This window comes from Notamacropus eugenii, chromosome 4 (assembly GCF_028372415.1).
Source record: "Notamacropus eugenii isolate mMacEug1 chromosome 4, mMacEug1.pri_v2, whole genome shotgun sequence".
Classification (NCBI taxonomy): Eukaryota; Metazoa; Chordata; class Mammalia; order Diprotodontia; family Macropodidae; genus Notamacropus; species Notamacropus eugenii.
Genome location: NC_092875.1, coordinates 475,563,697 through 475,580,124, shown reverse-complemented (window position 1 = coordinate 475,580,124; position 16,428 = coordinate 475,563,697). Strand labels below are relative to the sequence as shown.

The 16,428-nt window shown below is 40.2% G+C and overlaps 1 protein-coding gene across 4 annotated transcripts in view; it reads left to right on the top strand.

Annotated features, from left to right (window-relative positions):
- The window catches only part of PIK3R1 (phosphoinositide-3-kinase regulatory subunit 1), a 97,955-nt gene that overhangs the window by 79,644 nt on the left and 1,883 nt on the right, over positions 1–16,428 (top strand). For 2 of the 4 annotated variants that reach the window (XM_072606457.1, XM_072606458.1), the window contains 8 exons: positions 9,275–9,380; positions 10,018–10,116; positions 10,233–10,413; positions 10,713–10,838; positions 13,452–13,594; positions 13,792–13,968; positions 14,071–14,139; positions 15,633–15,803. In XM_072606457.1, coding sequence (XP_072462558.1) covers positions 9,275–9,380; positions 10,018–10,116; positions 10,233–10,413; positions 10,713–10,838; positions 13,452–13,594; positions 13,792–13,968; positions 14,071–14,139; positions 15,633–15,803 — 1,072 coding nt within the window. Of the gene's footprint in view, positions 1–5,000; positions 5,590–7,418; positions 7,806–9,274; positions 9,381–10,017; positions 10,117–10,232; positions 10,414–10,712; positions 10,839–13,451; positions 13,595–13,791; positions 13,969–14,070; positions 14,140–15,632; positions 15,804–16,428 lie in introns of those variants that run through there. The other 2 variants (XM_072606459.1, XM_072606460.1) reach the window with 2 other exon arrangements.

The window sequence follows — 16,428 nt, the reverse complement described above, 5'->3', positions numbered from 1 at the left end:
CCATTATCTCACACTTTTGTGACTCAGGTACAGTTTGAGCAGATCTGTCAGATCTCACTGAAATCTATTCTGCAAAATTCTGCCAACCACAACTTCCTTAAGCGCTGTTTGCATCATATTGCTCTCCTTATTCTAGGATCTACCCGGCTCCTTCTGGATTACGTGCAAGTTTCTTAGCTTGATTTTAAAGACCATCGTCCTCACTACCCAAATTACCCTCGTCTCCAGTAGTAATTATAACATACGTATAAATATTACATTTATTATTATTGTTGCCGCTGGCGTTCATGGTGCTTTACTACATGCAGAACACTTTATATGCATCATCGTGTTGTGTGAAATAGTGGGAAGAGCATCAGATGTGGAATTCAGGAGATTAAACAAGTCACGTAGCTTTTTGGAGCATTAGTTTGCTCAATTGTAAAACAAAGGGCTTGGACTTAGATGGCACAGAAAGCCTTTTCCATCTCCAACAGTATGGGCCTACATTATTTGATTCTCCCGGCAGTCTGGTGAAATGTTATCACGTGCCTGTTTTTTTGTTTCTGTTCAGTTGTGTCCAACTCTTCATGATCCCATTTGGGGTTTTCTTGGCAGATACTGGAATGCTTTGCAATTTCTTTATCTAGTTTATTTGACACATGAGGAGACGGAGGCAAACAGGGTTAAGTGACTTGCCCAGGGTCACACGGATAGTAAGTGTCTGAGGCCAGATTTGAACTCAGGAAGGTGAGTCTGCTTGACTCCAGACTGAATATTCTATCCATTGCATCACCTAACTGCTCACATCCCAGTTGTACAAAAGAGTAAACTGTTGCCGTTTCCTTAACTGTAAAGTGGGGATAATAACAGCTTCTACCTCTTAAGGGTGTTGTAAGGTCAGATGAGATATTTGTAAAGTGCTTAGCAAGGCACCTGGCACGTAGAGTAGAAGCCATAGAAATGCATATTCCGTTCTCTTTCCTCCTCCATTCATCCAGCCCCCCACCCCACTCCCATCCCATGGGATCACAGGATCTCCAGGATCACATCTTACATTGCTTTTATACCTTTCCCAGTGTGCAGTATGTTGCTTGTTGGGGGTTGATAAGCTGTTGCCTCCTCTTTTCTCATTGGAAAGCCCCCAGCACTCTTTTCTAACACTGCTAGATTGGTGTGTTTATTTGAAATAATTAGTTTATCCTCTTTTTAACCACAGTTTACTAAAGCTTAGTTTTTCGCAATATTTCTGTGGCTTAGAATAGGACTTGTCATAAGTATTTTGACAAGTGTTCCTGGTGTGGTCACAGATACTAAAGAGGAATAATTGAAGTATAAAGTTGTACCTTTAAGTCAGGTGAGGAAAATTTTAAAATTGTCCTTGCCTTCCACCTTCTCCCTCACTGCCCCTTGCAAATGCCAAGGTTAATTTTTAACCTCCAATATAATACAGTACATTCAGGCTGAACCTGATGCATAAATCTGAAGTGCTCTAGGTTTGATTTTCAAGCACGCCCTAGAGCAGAGGGAAGAGCTTTTGGTGTTCCCTAATGCTCTGTGGGATCTAAGCTTTGATAGACCATGGGAGGGCTGACTGGTTTCAAAGGGAAGAAATGGAAATTTTAAAACATCTGTGTTCTGATTGGTCAGGAGGAAAGAACGGAGAGGAAGGTGCTGCCATGTTCTGTTGGAGAGAGAACGAATCTAGTTCTGCCTCATCCCAGACGAGGGAGAATGGTGATGCGTGTGCACCTTAGCTAGCTCTCTTTCTCTCCTCATTTTTCTTCTCCCTCTCCTTTCTCTCCGCTCCTCCTCCTTTTTACTCTTTCTCGGACTTACTGCTGCGTTTTACTTTGGGTTTGCCTGTGCAGGCTTTTCCTCTTCCTCTGAAAGTGACAGGAGGTTAAAGGGAAGTGGCCCAGGAGGGAGGAGCCGTCGTTGTCCATCAGGTGATAGGCAGACTTTTTTTTCCTGTGACCCAATGAGTAATAATCCCTGTGGAAAGGGAGGAACTTTTAATTTGATAGTTCTTATGCAAATAGATATCTGCCTGCATTTATGACTACAGCTTGTAAATTGAGGGCATGCTCCAGCTCCCTTTGAGAGGAGGGGCAGTGTGGGGCAGTGGGAAAAGAGTCCTGAACATGGAGTTTTTGTTGGCTTTGGTTCACATTCTGGCCCTGCTCTGTACTACTTAGGTAACCTTGAGGGAGTCACTCATTTCTACGATGAGGGGATTAGAATGGGTCCCTTCTATTTCATTCATCCTCAGACCTTTTTACTTCTTTCTTGTGGGTACAAATAGGTAGAAAGGGCTAGGAATTCCCCCTTTGGCTGACTTGGAGGAAGGGGGAAGCAGGACAGAGGCCATAGATTTGGGCAGAGAGGCAGCAGCACAGCAGATGAGAGTGCTGGTTTGGGGAAGACCTGAGTTCGAATGCAGCCTTAGACACACAATAATTTTGTGACCCTGGTAGAGTCACTTGTAAAATGAGGATAATAACAGCTCTTGTCTCCTGTGGTTGTCTGAAATATAAAAGGAGATGCTAGTTATAGGGCTCCTGGAAATTCTGAAAGTGCTGTTTAAATGCTAGAATTATTATTAGCAGTTTGTTAAGCACTGATTGTAAAAAGTGACGGGTTTATGTCATAAAAAACTTTCAGTTCACAACAGTTATCTGAAGAGTATTAATGTATGTTGTGAGAGTTAAAGGACTGAAAATTTTGGCATTATATAGAAGCCTTTATTTTAAAATTTGTAGTTTACATATTTGCCTTTTTTCATGTTTGGTTCTAAAACATTTTTGAAAATTTATGTAAAATAATAGTTATTTCACTGCTTATTTGTTACAAACAAATTTTTAATGGTGTTCTAAGATTCAGAGAAGCTGGGTGATTTTTGTCTCGAGTGTGCCAGCCAAGGAAGTGAATTAGGGACGACAATTTGGGGTTTGCTGCTTGAACTAGACCTTGTAAAATATTGGGGAGATGAAGTTACATTTTATTTTTTTAAGACCTGATATGTGAGCAAATTTTATGAATACGTTAAGTTTTATCAAGGTGACTATGTCTTTTGGACGCCATATACTAGTAAAAAATGAGAAAATATATATTTTTGGGGGTTAGGAAATATTCCTGTCGGCGTTTTGTTGGTTGTTAGATAATCACTCTCTGGGGTTCGTGTTCACTGTTTGATAATAAACGAATTCTCATAGTGAATCTCATTGAGTTAAGTAAACTCTTAGTTTACTTGAAAATTCGACTTAATCGCGGTGGCCTTTGAGATCAAGGTTGTAACTTTCTGTCAGGAAACTGTTGCACGCTTTCTCTGTTTTGCCAGCAGAGGGCGCCCTTTTTTAAGCTATTATGAATGTAGCCTTTTTTTCCCCAATAGTATTCATCCAAGAGAAGGATGCATTGAGAAGTGATTTATCCCCTATTTTCAGCAATATCGTAGCGTCTGCATGGATAACAGAATTTGTGAAGAGTCTGGAAGATTCTGAATCATGAAGATTGTTTAAACAAAGCGTTTCCAAATACGTATTGTAAGACTTTTCTCTCTCAGATCCTCTCTGGCGGATAGTTTGGTTTTGAAACATGATCAATATCTTGGTTGGTTTGGAAAGCGGCTGAATCTTGTCAGTTTTGCATTTGATTGAAGTGATCATTCTTCAAGTGTGATAACTCTTGTGAGTAGTTGGGCTAAGAAAAGAGGTTTCTAAGGGGATGGGCTGTAGAAAAACAAATGGCTGCTCTCAGTGCAACAGCATCTGAGCTGGCTACACGCTAACCCTGCAGAGTAGCTGGCAAATATTATTCATCTGTGGCTTTTTGCTGGAAAAGTTGGATTTTTATGGGTTAGTCCACAAAGGGATGCTTTCGAAGTCATTCTTGAATGTCGGAACACTTGAGTGTTTGGTCAGTGCACTGTCTTCATTTTGAGAGTAATCCTGAAGCATGTTTTTTGTATCTGGATCTATTCATTCTGTATCAGGACATGGCTGTTTCTGTTCCTTGCACTGATCACTTGGTGGAATGCTGGATTGCTTTCCAAGGGTGAAGTCTAATGGGTATTGGGAACACCCTTTAGCTTCAAAGGGAGTCAAGAGGTGATGACTGTTATTACCATAAGCACAGAATAGAAAGCAGAAAAGCGTGAGATGGTTGTAGGTTTTAGCGTCTTTGCATGTGGCTAAGAATACTTGACGATAATTTCTCCTGTAGCTTGGTTTTGACTCCCCCTGCCCTTTTGTGTGGAGAAAGGAGGTGGTATAGATTCTCTTACTGCACCTACAGCATCCGTAGAGGTGTTCACACGGATATACTTGTGATCCCTTTGGGCAGTCAGAGGAATGTGCCTCCCATTAACAGCATAGCCTAGACTTTTCATGGTTCACTCCTTTCCTATAACTACCTCACATGCAGGAAATGAAAACATCCTCCAGGATGATTTGACCCCAGTGACTTCTCCATCCTGTCCTTTGCCCTGTGTGGCCATCAGATAAACATAATTCAGACACACCTCTTAATTATTAGAAAATGGTGTGGTCATTTAACTGTCAGGCAAAATCAACCTCATAGGAATGACTGCAGGGAAGTTTCCACATGGTCGTGAAGGGCTCTATTCATGCCTAATAATAATAGCCTGACTGAGGAACCCTCCCTACAAATATTTTGGAATCTATATTTTTAATCCCTCCCCTGCCAGTTCCATTAAATGGCCTCAGCCCCGGATAGAGCTACTTCATAAGGGTCTTCAGATTGCACCTGTAGTAGCGGTTCCACACAAGTGTGGAGGAGGAGGAGGGAGAAGGGAGAAGGTGCCCACGAGGATTGTGAGCCAGTTACTCTGTATGTGCCTGGGTTGTTCTGAGAGTTTCAGAACTTTACAAGGAAAGCTTTGATTCTATTTTTTGCTGAACTAGCTCAACCACTTCCTGTGTTTGGCTGCTCATAGTGCCTTGCTTGACTGCTGGTTACTTCAGTCCTGCAGCCAGTTACAGAGCTTATTTTAGGTCTGCTTACAATGGCCTTCTCTCTCATGTGCTCGGCTAAAACGAGAAAGTTAGCCCCGCGTTGGCCACTTGTTAGCTGATGACAACTTTTACTTTGACTCTGGCTTTTCCCTCCCCCACCTGAAATCCCTAGCTCAGCAAATATTTGAACCTGCCCAAGTTAATCATGAAGCCGAGATCTTTATCTGAGAGAGACGTGCCAACGACTGAGTTTTTTTTCCACAGTACAGTACTGAAATTGAGTTTGCTTTTTAATGATGAGCCAGATAGAAGTGGATCTCCTCGGACTGCACTGAGGTTGCATCTGTTCAGAGCAGAGCAGGAGGAGGGCTCCGCTTTTCTGACTACATGTTTCAGCCGTTTCCTAGTGGATTTTATGGAACATTAATTGAAAGCTGTAGAATTTCTCTTCAGGAAAACTTTTCTACCCCTCCCCACAATTGGTCCAGACAAGATTGGAACCAATTCACCATCCAGTTGGGGGAGGCCTGGGGGCTTTTTATATTTTCTTGGTGGAAAAATGGCTTTGTAGATTTTTCACATTGTTGGATCCAGCAATTTCAGAGGAAAACATTTGCAATGCATAACTTACAAAGTAAGTTGTTTCTGATTTGTCTTCCCCCTCTCCCCTCCCCCTCCCCCCCAGCTCACCCCCTTGGATTTCACTCTCCTAAAAAAGCATGAGATTCATTCCTTTAGAATGTTGCTGGTGCTTATGGATTTTGTGACTTGGGGGGAGGTTTAAGTGGTAGAATGGGGATGAATTAGAGTAGTTTTTGTGAGTGTGTGTGGAGGGACAGGAGGGAAAGGCAGTGTTTGAATTGGATGAGAAAGAAGGAGATAATTACATTGTGCTTGGTTAGAAGTTGTTCCTAAGCCAGGTCCTAGGGAGGCAGTGGAAAATCACCTGTCTCTCTGTCCTCCCTGTACTGGCTTGCCATATGGTATCCCAGCAAGCTAGACTGGTTTGGGTTAAGTGCTAACCTGATTGTACAAGTGTAGCTGTCCACAGTTGGCTAACTGAAAAGTTGTAAAGGAATTGCTTTGAAAATACTGTTTTAATTTTTTCTTTTGGGGGCTAGTATGATATCTTATTTGTAACCTTAAAAAGGGGAGGGGAGGTTTACAAGCCTTATATTAAGCAAAAAGATTGTTCCTTAGGGTAGGCATTCCCAACCTCTCCCTCTTTTTTTAGGTGTCTTCACCTCTCTTAAGTAACCTTTTACCTTATACAAATAGAATTTGGAGGTGTAATCTTGGGAATGGGGTGGGGGTGGGGGAATACACACATATAGTACAAGTACATGCACGTACTTCAGTGGCTTTATCCATAGTGTCCATTTAGTATGTGTCCAGATTGGATGAAAATCCTAAGAATAAATTTCAGTGCCATCTGTACTCTTCATATTGTCTTTAAAAAAATGCATGATATACAATTTTAAAAAAATAATGCAGGCATTTTTTCAAGGACTCTGCTCACTTGCATAGCTGTGCAGATAGGCACCATTTGTCTTGGGAGAGGTTTGTCTTCTTTCTTTAGAATCCATTGAATGGGGTACATCTGATTCATAGTGGGGATGTACGCAGGCTTCCCAGTAGGGTCAGCTGTGTCATGAGGTAATTCAGGGGGGCTGAAATGGATCAGAGATGTATATGAGATCCACATCTTTAAATGCTGAGGAGGTGATGTGTGGGTCTCCAGAGGGAGTGGAAAACTGGATGAGATTTTTCTCCTCTATGAAAGAATTCGTAGCAGAGTAACTGTAGTGATGGAAATGGGGGGTGAGGAATAATTTGTAGCTATACTGTACTGTCTGTATTGTGATGGACAAACCATGTGTGTTCGGAGAGGCATATTAAATTACCCGCTTTTGTTCCATTTTATTACTTCAGTTCTCAATAAGCACTGACAATTGTATTTACCCTCTCTGTTCATATTCACTTGCTTGCCTGTTTCCTTTTTTTTTTTTTGGCAGGGGAGGGGTCCATACAATTAAATTTAGCTTTAAAGTATTTCAGAGAGGAGAAAGGTTTTCTGTACAATCTAATATAAAATATACCTCAAATGTAGTGGTACATTTTAAGGTCTCTGGGCTTAAAACACTCAAGTGAATGACATCAGAATAAAATTTGTATATCCTTCAGTATTTAGGGTTTTGGGTCTTATTGTTAGTGTTTTGCTACTTTAGGAATATAAAATCTACCTTAAATGCAGAATTTTGACATATTCGTAAGATTTTGAAACCAAGAAATGACCTGGCTATCTTTAAACCCAGAAGCACTAGGGAAAGGGGAAAAAAAGGAGAAAAAAAAGCTACGTGCTGCAGCATATCAGCTTTTGTCAACCTGCCAACAGTGGAACGTACCATGCTGCAAGGAGTCATAAAAATGAATTAGAAAACTCCGTGCTAGGAAGGAGCCGTCATCTTAAAGACCTTTTTGAGTCGATGGGCTTGCATACATTGCAGTCCTGTTAAATGTACAGTCTACCGGAGATTGAAGTAGTGTTAAGATTAGTATAGAACAAAAATGATGAAGCAGGAGGGCTCTGGTGACATTATTCTGACTTGATTGGCTGGGGCGTATGATGTAATAGGTTACAGTGCAGCCCCTTATAGGTTTTAAAATGAATTCCAAGACACCATTACAAAGAGAGCCTGACTCTTTTCTTATAACTGAGCTTAACCAGGGAAACTCTTATACAAATGTACAATACTGTTTGGAATATGGAAGACCTGGATATAGACTGTTCTAAGACAGATATACATTGTGGCACAGACTTGATGTTTTACATAGAAATGGATCCTCCAGGTAACGCTGCAGTGTATGGTTGTGTGTGGAAGGCTAGTTCATGTTAGTCTTTTGACAGCTGCTGTCAGACGGCCTCTTTAGATTTCTATTCTGGATTTCTTTCTTTTCTTTTTTTTTTTTTTCACAGATAAAAATGAGTTGTAACATAATAGAAATTTGAGAAATTGTCGGTTTATGTGAGAAGCCAGGATATTATGATACATATTATTCTTACTTGGATGGAGGCGAATTGAATTCCGACTTTCTAGTTCTGCCTTTTGTTATTTTTAATTCACTGCTGTTTGGGCGTGTTATTGTATGTTGTTTTGTGGTTAAAATGTTGCATCCTTTTTGCTTCTGCTCTTTGGGGTGGGGGGGTAGGAGGCAGAATGTGAAAGAAAGCCCTGGGACTTTGCAGTGATAGCACATTACCATGTACTTTGGGCAAGAGCATTTAAAATCCAACAATGCTTACCACTTAATTCCTGGCCTTGAAACTCTTCTAAGTCAGATAGGCAGCTTTACTTGCCCATGTTCATTTTAAGCTATTGTAAAAACTGATATGAGTTGGGCTTACATTTATTGTTCTTTCATTTTTATAAAACTTAATTTATCTACACAAAGAGCTGCAGAATTATTCTCAAATAAAACCATTAAAAGAAGCTTTAAAACTTGAAACTTAAGCCTCCTCACCTAATTCAAGATTTATTTTGTTTTTTTTTAACCCCCCACCCCCCTTCTAAATCCTGATCCCAGCTTTGTCCTTCCCCCTCGCTCCTTTCCCTAGCTAGTAATTCAGAAGTGCTGCAGTATCTTCCTTGGCACCCGATAGTGTATGTATGCTGCTCTGACATTGAGAAAGGGGATGTGGTTTTTAATTAGTCTTGGCATTTGGAACACAATTTATTCAGCAGAATATTACGCTTAACGCTAAGGATATTTAGGTCACAGATGGGTTTCTTAAAGTGGTTTTTGGCAGATCAGTGCACAAAATACTAAGGATCAGAGAAACCTAATTCCTCTTCCTGAAGCATGCTGCTGGAGATGGGCTGGTTTATTACCACAGCAGCATTTGTGAAAGAGAGCAACCAAGTTTCTCCTCAGTAATTAAATAGGAAGAGGAAGTTAAGCCAGATCATTGGGTTTCTCATGGTCATATGTGGATGATCTTATTGATGAAATGAAGAGGACACCAATTTTCTTAGAAGTAAACTGGAAAATGTATTTTATTTTGGCTTTTTTGTCGCTTGGTCTGACTCAGTTTCTGTATTATACTCTGAAGTCTTTTGCTGCGTACTTTGAAATATAGTACTCTGTCACTTTTAAATGAGAATACTTGAGGTGTTTTCAGGAATTGCTGTTTTGAGGGACTCTATTTCTTTGCATACATTGTAATGTCATTTGTCCTAAGAATGATAGGTATACTTTTTATTCTGGACTTGTACTTGGGAGTGAAAATAAACTTTGTCCCCCATCTCCATCCTTTGCAGCACTGCCTCCTAAGCCACCCAAACCCACTGCTGTACCAGCTAACAACGGCATGAATAACAATATGTCCTTACAAGATGCTGAGTGGTACTGGGGAGACATCTCAAGGTAAGGCAGCAGCACAGAGTGATGGTATAGGTCCCATTTATGTTTCACATTATTAAGAACAGGAAAAACACCAGCTTGCCAGGGTCCTTTTTCAAGATAGCTCCCAACATAAACACGAAGCATAGTTGGCTCTGTTCCTGAGATGACCAAAAAAAGTCACTGGGACTTGAGAAGCAATGAGGGCCTGATGCCTTATGAAATTAAATACTTTCAGAGCTTTATTATTGTCTGACATGCCTAGGAAGGGCAGTGCCTGGAGGCAGAGTGAGAAGTCAGACCTTCTGCTCAAGAGCAGAACTTGTGGGATTTAATCCTCTCATTTCTACCAAAAATGAACACTGGTTTTGGAAGCTTATATCGCGATAGAGGAGATCCTTCCTAGCCATGTAGACTGTTCAGGGATGTTAGAATAGTTAGAAAGAACTTTTTGCAGGGCTGTTGAGTACATTTGTATCTTTCATGTTGATGTGCTTGCTTTTACAGAGACATTTAAGTGAGGGGAAAAAATTGCAGTGTCTAAATAAAACACAGAATAGAGAGATTTTATCTGGAAGGAAAAAAAAATTATAGTTGTGAAACCAGAACAACCGTGTCATAGAAGTGAGCATTTATTCCTGTTACTTTTCTTTTGCATCAGGGAAGAAGTAAATGAAAAGCTGCGCGATACAGCAGATGGTACCTTTTTGGTTCGAGATGCATCCACCAAAATGCATGGTGACTATACTCTTACACTTAGGTGAGAGACTGCGTGGAGTTGAGATATCAGCTCTTAGGCAGACTTTAAAACACTTTCCTCAATAGGAAAAGTTGCACTTTAGAGATTAATACTGCTTTCACATATTTTGTTCACAGGAAAGGAGGAAATAACAAATTAATCAAAATATTTCACCGAGATGGGAAATATGGCTTCTCTGACCCATTGACTTTCAACTCTGTGGTTGAACTGATAAACCACTACCGGAACGAATCTCTAGCCCAGTATAATCCCAAACTGGATGTGAAATTACTTTATCCAGTATCCAAATATCAGCAGGTAAATGGCTCCAGTTAATGACTAGACTTTGACAAAATATTGCTTGCAAATTACTTAAATATTTCAAAATAAAGCAAAAACACTCGTTGAAGTGTTTCACCAATTTATATTTTAATCATGCTTGAAAATTTTACAATTGAGAATGCCCTTTCCTTCTTACAAATAGTTAAATGGAATTTTTTGTGTTCCTATAGTTTTTTTTAAAATAAGGCCAAATTTTATTGTTATGACTTTAATAATAAATCGAATATGCAAAATATTAGCTCAATTTTAAAAAATTAATCTAATTTCTTTTCTAGGATCAAGTAGTAAAAGAAGATAATATTGAAGCTGTAGGAAAGAAATTACATGAATATAACACTCAATTCCAAGAAAAAAGCAGAGAATATGATAGATTATATGAAGATTATACTCGTACATCTCAGGTAAGTTATTCCTAGAGTCAGATTTCAACCTCAGAATTAGTGGATTTTAAGCTGGTCACCAACTGGGAAGCACTGACTGGGAGTCAGAGGACATAGCTCAGTCCCTCCTTAGCTGTGTGATACTGGGAAATTAATCGCCCTCTCTGGGCCTCAGTTTCCTTATCTGTAAAATGAAGGGTCTGAACTAGATGACATCCAAGGCTTAATGACGCTTCTGTGATTCTATGTACTTGTCTTTACGAGAAAGAAAAGAAACAAAAACCTGAGCAGTAAATTGTGTGTGCGTGATGCAGTTATTTATAATAATCTATAGTTGATATTCCTGTGGTCCTAGTGATGTATTTATCTTTTTAAAAAACTGAGGAATATGTGTGTATGTGAGTGTGTGTGTGTGTATTGTGTGTGTATGTGTGTGTGTATTGTGTGTGTATGTGTGTGTGTATTGTGTGTGTATGTGCGTGTGTATTGTGTGTGTATTATGTATGTGAGTATGTGTATGTGTGTGTATGTGAGTGTGTGTGTGTGTATTGTGTGTGTATTGTGTGTGTATGTGCGTGTGTATTGTGTGTATTGTGTGTGTATTATGTATGTGAGTATGTGTATGTGTGTGTATGTCAGTGTGTGTGTGTGTATGTGTGTATTGTATGTGTGTATTGTGTGTGTGTATTGTGTGTGTATGTGTGTGTGTATTGTGTGTGTATGTGCGTGTGTATTGTGTGTATTGTGTGTGTATTATGCATGTGAGTATGTGTATGTGTGTGTATGTGAGTGTGTGTGTGTGTATTGTGTGTGTATTGTGTGTGTATTGTGTGTGTGTGTGTATTGTGTGTGTATGTGCATGTGTATTGTGTGTATTGTGTGTGTATTATGTATGTGAGTATGTGTATGTGTGTGTATGTGAGTGTGTGTGAGTGTGTATGTGTGTATTGTATGTGTGTATTGTGTGTGTGTATTGTGTGTGTATGTGTGTGTGTATTGTGTGTGTATTATGTATGTGAGTATGTGTACGTGTGTGTATGTCAGTGTGTGTGTGTATGTGTGTATTGTATGTGTGTATTGTGTGTGTGTATTGTGTGTGTGTATTGTGTGTGTATGTGTGTGTGTATTGTGTGTGTATGTGCATGTGTATTGTGTGTATTGTGTGTGTATTATGTATGTGAGTATGTGTATGTGTGTGTATGTGAGTGTGTGTGTGTGTGTGTGTGTATTGTGTGTGTGTATTGTGTGTGTATGTGTGTGTGTATTGTGTGTGTATGTGTGTGTATTGTGTGTGTATGTGCGTGTGTATTGTGTGTGTATTATGTATGTGAGTATGTGTATGTGTGTGTATGTGAGTGTGTGTGAGTGTGTATGTGTGTATTGTATGTGTGTATTGTGTGTGTGTATTGTGTGTGTATGTGTGTGTGTATTGTGTGTATTGTGTGTGTATTATGTATGTGAGTATGTGTACGTGTGTGTATGTCAGTGTGTGTGTGTATGTGTGTATTGTATGTGTGTATTGTGTGTGTGTGTATTGTGTGTGTGTATTGTGTGTGTATGTGTGTGTGTATTGTGTGTGTATGTGCGTGTGTATTGTGTGTATTGTGTGTGTATTATGTATGTGAGTATGTGTATGTGAGTGTGTGTGAGTGTGTATGTGTGTATTGTGTGTGTATTGTGTATGTGTATGTGAGTGTGTGTGTATTGTGTGTGTGTGTATATATATATATATATATATATGTAGTTTCAACACAGTAGATGCAGTTACATAACATAAAAATCTGTCTTTGTCCTTTTTCTGTTTAAGCTAAATACCTCACTAGTGTCCTGGGTGCACTGATTAAGCATTGGAAGTCATCTAGTCATCCACATCATCTTGGAAGTTATGTGTGTGGGGTGTGTTATGTACGTATGTACATATGTATGTATCCCAAGGGCTTCTCTGAGATTGGTCTCTTCCACTTGGCTCTTTGCAAACCCTTCTCTGGGGCAGAAAGTAGGAGGTAGGGAAAGACATGAACACCATAAGACGCTGATTCACCATGGGAGCGCCTCTGAACAAGAGGACAGCTGAAGGAAATGCTGCAGAGCCCTTTTCCTTTGCAAGGTCTGTAGATGAAGCACAGGGGTGTGGCGTGTTGATTTCGTTGATCTGGACATCACTTCTAAAACCATCTTGCCTGCGCTAAGTCTTTGACTCCAACAAAAACTTCAGTGTTTTCTGTGTTTAGCAACCCGAGTTAGATGGGAGATCGAAGGTTTAGCTAGGACAGGCCGATCCTCATACAACTTGAAATAGTTTTCATGTCTGACTCTCTGCGACCCTGTTTGGGGTGTCCTTGGCAGAGATCCTGGAGGGGTCGCCGTTTCCTTCTCCAGCTCATTTACAGATGAGGAAACTGAACCAAACAGGGTGAAGTGACTTGCTCAGAATCACGTGGCTAGTAAGAGTCTGAGGTGAGATTTGAACTCAGGTCTTCCTGATTCCAGGCCCACCATTCCAGCTTGCAGTATACTGCTCAGATGAACAAATCCAGGCTGATATTTTATCTGTGTTTTACTACTAAATGGAAATTGTCTGCTTCATCTGAAACATCAAGTCTTATTTTTAAAAAAATTAAAATTGCATTGCAGGAAATCCAAATGAAAAGAACAGCTATTGAAGCATTTAATGAAACAATTAAAATATTTGAAGAACAATGCCAAACCCAGGAGCGGTACAGCAAAGAATACATAGAAAAGTTTAAACGTGAAGGAAATGAAAAAGAAATACAAAGGTCAGTGGGGGGTTAAAGGGTCCCTGAGGCCTTCTGTTAACCTCCAGAAGTCCCAGCCAACTTTCTCTGTGGCATATAGTTTAGAAGTGGCACAGAAGTCCTGAGGACTGTATGCAGCTCGGGCAAGGTTGTTATCAACTTTGTGGAAACCCCGCACGATGAGCCCACCGTCTGACAAGCCTGTTTCTTCCCTCCAGGATTATGCATAATTATGAAAAGTTAAAGTCTCGAATCAGTGAAATTGTGGATAGTAGACGGAGGTTAGAGGAGGATTTGAAGAAGCAAGCAGCTGAGTACCGAGAGATTGACAAACGAATGAACAGCATTAAGCCAGATCTCATTCAGCTGAGGAAGACGAGGGACCAATACTTGATGTAAGAGAATTGAATTGAAAGTGAACTATGTGAGCCATTTGTAGGTGATATGTTTTATATCATTATACTGACCTTGATTTTTAATTTTTTTTTTAATTATAGGTGGTTGACTCAAAAAGGTGTTCGACAAAAGAAGTTGAATGAATGGCTGGGCAATGAAAATACGGAAGAGTAAGTGTATATTGACCACACGGATTAGATCACAAAGTTTCTTAGCTTTGGATGGAGGCCATAGGTGTTAGGGCCTGAAACAGTAATTTAGAACGGCACATACAAGGCTAAAAATGGGCAAGTTATTTTCATTTCTCCACTGGATAGAGATCTCAGGTCTTTAATTGATTCTTGAGGGTGGGATAAATGGCACTTGGAACACAGATTTAGGATATAAATAAATAAGAACTAAGGGATCATTGGTTTAGCACACCATGAAGGACCTTAGGAATCACCTCGTTTTACAAGGGAAGAAACTGAGGCCCGGTTTTTTCTGTCAGCAAAGCAGACAAAGCTTAAGCGATTTGCCCTTGGTCACACGTATATTAAATGTCAGGTGCAGGATTCACACCCAGTTCCTCTGATTCCAAATTTAATGCTTTCTAGATGGTATAGTGGATAGAGCACCAGACCTGGGAGTTCAGAGGTAGCCTTGTCCACTCTTCCTCAGTTGTAAAATGAGAATAAACACCTACCTTCCAGGGTTGTTGTGAGCATCAGTATTTGTACCTTGTATTTGCATAATCCCTTTCATTTCTGAAAGCACTTTTGGTTTGCTTTATTCGATATCTCTTTTCTGGGAATTAGCTTGGAACAACTTCCAAGGTAAGTTAGTAAACCCTCCCCCATTTATATGGAACCCAGCTAGACAGAAAGTTTAAGTGACCAGCATTTTTTCCCCTTTTCCCTGTAAAATGATCATGTACATTCATAATGGTGACCATGAAGAAAGTACAGAGAGCCTCATTATCAGAGGCAAAATTATGTTCTATCTGTTGTTAGGGCTGTTTTCTTTCTTTGAAAACTCATGTCTTGGAGTTAATTAGAATAGTCCATACCCCAGACACTGTGAACAAATAGTAGCTTATTGTACTTATTCTTTACTATTGGGATTGTCCGTGGAGTTCTTTGGTAGCAGGCACCAATGATTATCTGGGGGTGGGATGTTTAAGGGGTATCTAAGACAGCAGCTGATACCATTTCAAGACCTTTAGCAACTGACCATTCTAAAATAAGAACGATAAGGAATTTCGACCAAAACTTTCTCTTGTCTGTGAGACTTGACTGATCCTTACGTCTAGAAAACAAGGCAGAAACGTCCAAGGCTAATGTCAGACCAGAGCAAAAGGGAAGCTTTTGAAAGGCGGGTCACCACTAGAATTCTGGATTTGGCTTCAGAGCACCTGGGTTCAAATTGATGGTGCTACCTGTGTGACCTTGGGCGAGTCATTTGAAACCCTTTTGGCCTCAGTTTCTCTATCTGCCAAAAGGAGAGGTTGGATTAGTGGACCCCCAAGATTCCTTTCCACTTTATATCTCTGATCCTGTTTTGTGGATGTAGTAAGACCATCTACAAACAGTAGCGATGGGTATCCTTTACAAATTAGCAGAGTGGCTGAGAACCCGCGCCAATGTGCACCTTAAGTATAACAACCCCTTCTGTTTCCGTGCAGCCAGTATTCAATGGTGGAAGATGATGAGGACTTGCCTCACCATGATGAGAGGACGTGGAATGTGGGAAGCAGCAACCGAAGCAAAGCTGAGAACCTTTTGCGTGGCAAACGGGACGGCACCTTTCTGGTCCGAGAGAGCAGCAAACAGGGCTGCTTTGCTTGCTCTGTAGTGTACGTATTTCCGGTGAATTTTATTTTATTCTAGACCCTTCTCGAGGGCAATATCTATTTAATCAATGAAAACTTCTGGAGGCTCTATGTGGGACAAACTGTATTAGATGTTGCTAGGGATCAGAGGAACGAAGAAGACCCAGGTCCCTGTCTTTGAGGAGTTGACCTGCAGAAACCAAGGATCCCAGAATAGGGGGCCATTGTCAGTTGATACCTACTGAGGCCATACTGGGCACTGGTCAACAGATAAGACTCATTGACATTCTAAAAAGTCAAGTATGCATTCCATTCATTTTAGTATACTTCGAGGATGTCTTTTCAATAGTTTGAGGGTAGCCTTGAAAAATAAACTTTGATTTGCTAACAATGCTTCTGAGAGGTATAGGTTACTTTCGTAGGGAAGGCTGGTCAAGATGGTGATAAAGAGACCATCTTCTGCTAAATTAAGAGCATCTTCTTGTAGGAAATAGGGTTCGATGAGAACTTTGAGTGGAGTCTGAATGTGAGGACACGATTTTAGAGTATTTTTCCATCCATCATCTCATTTGGTGTTGAGTATTAACAGGGATTTTCTCCATTCTATAGTTAAGAAAGCTGTAGCCCCTAGAAGTGCAGTGACTTTCTC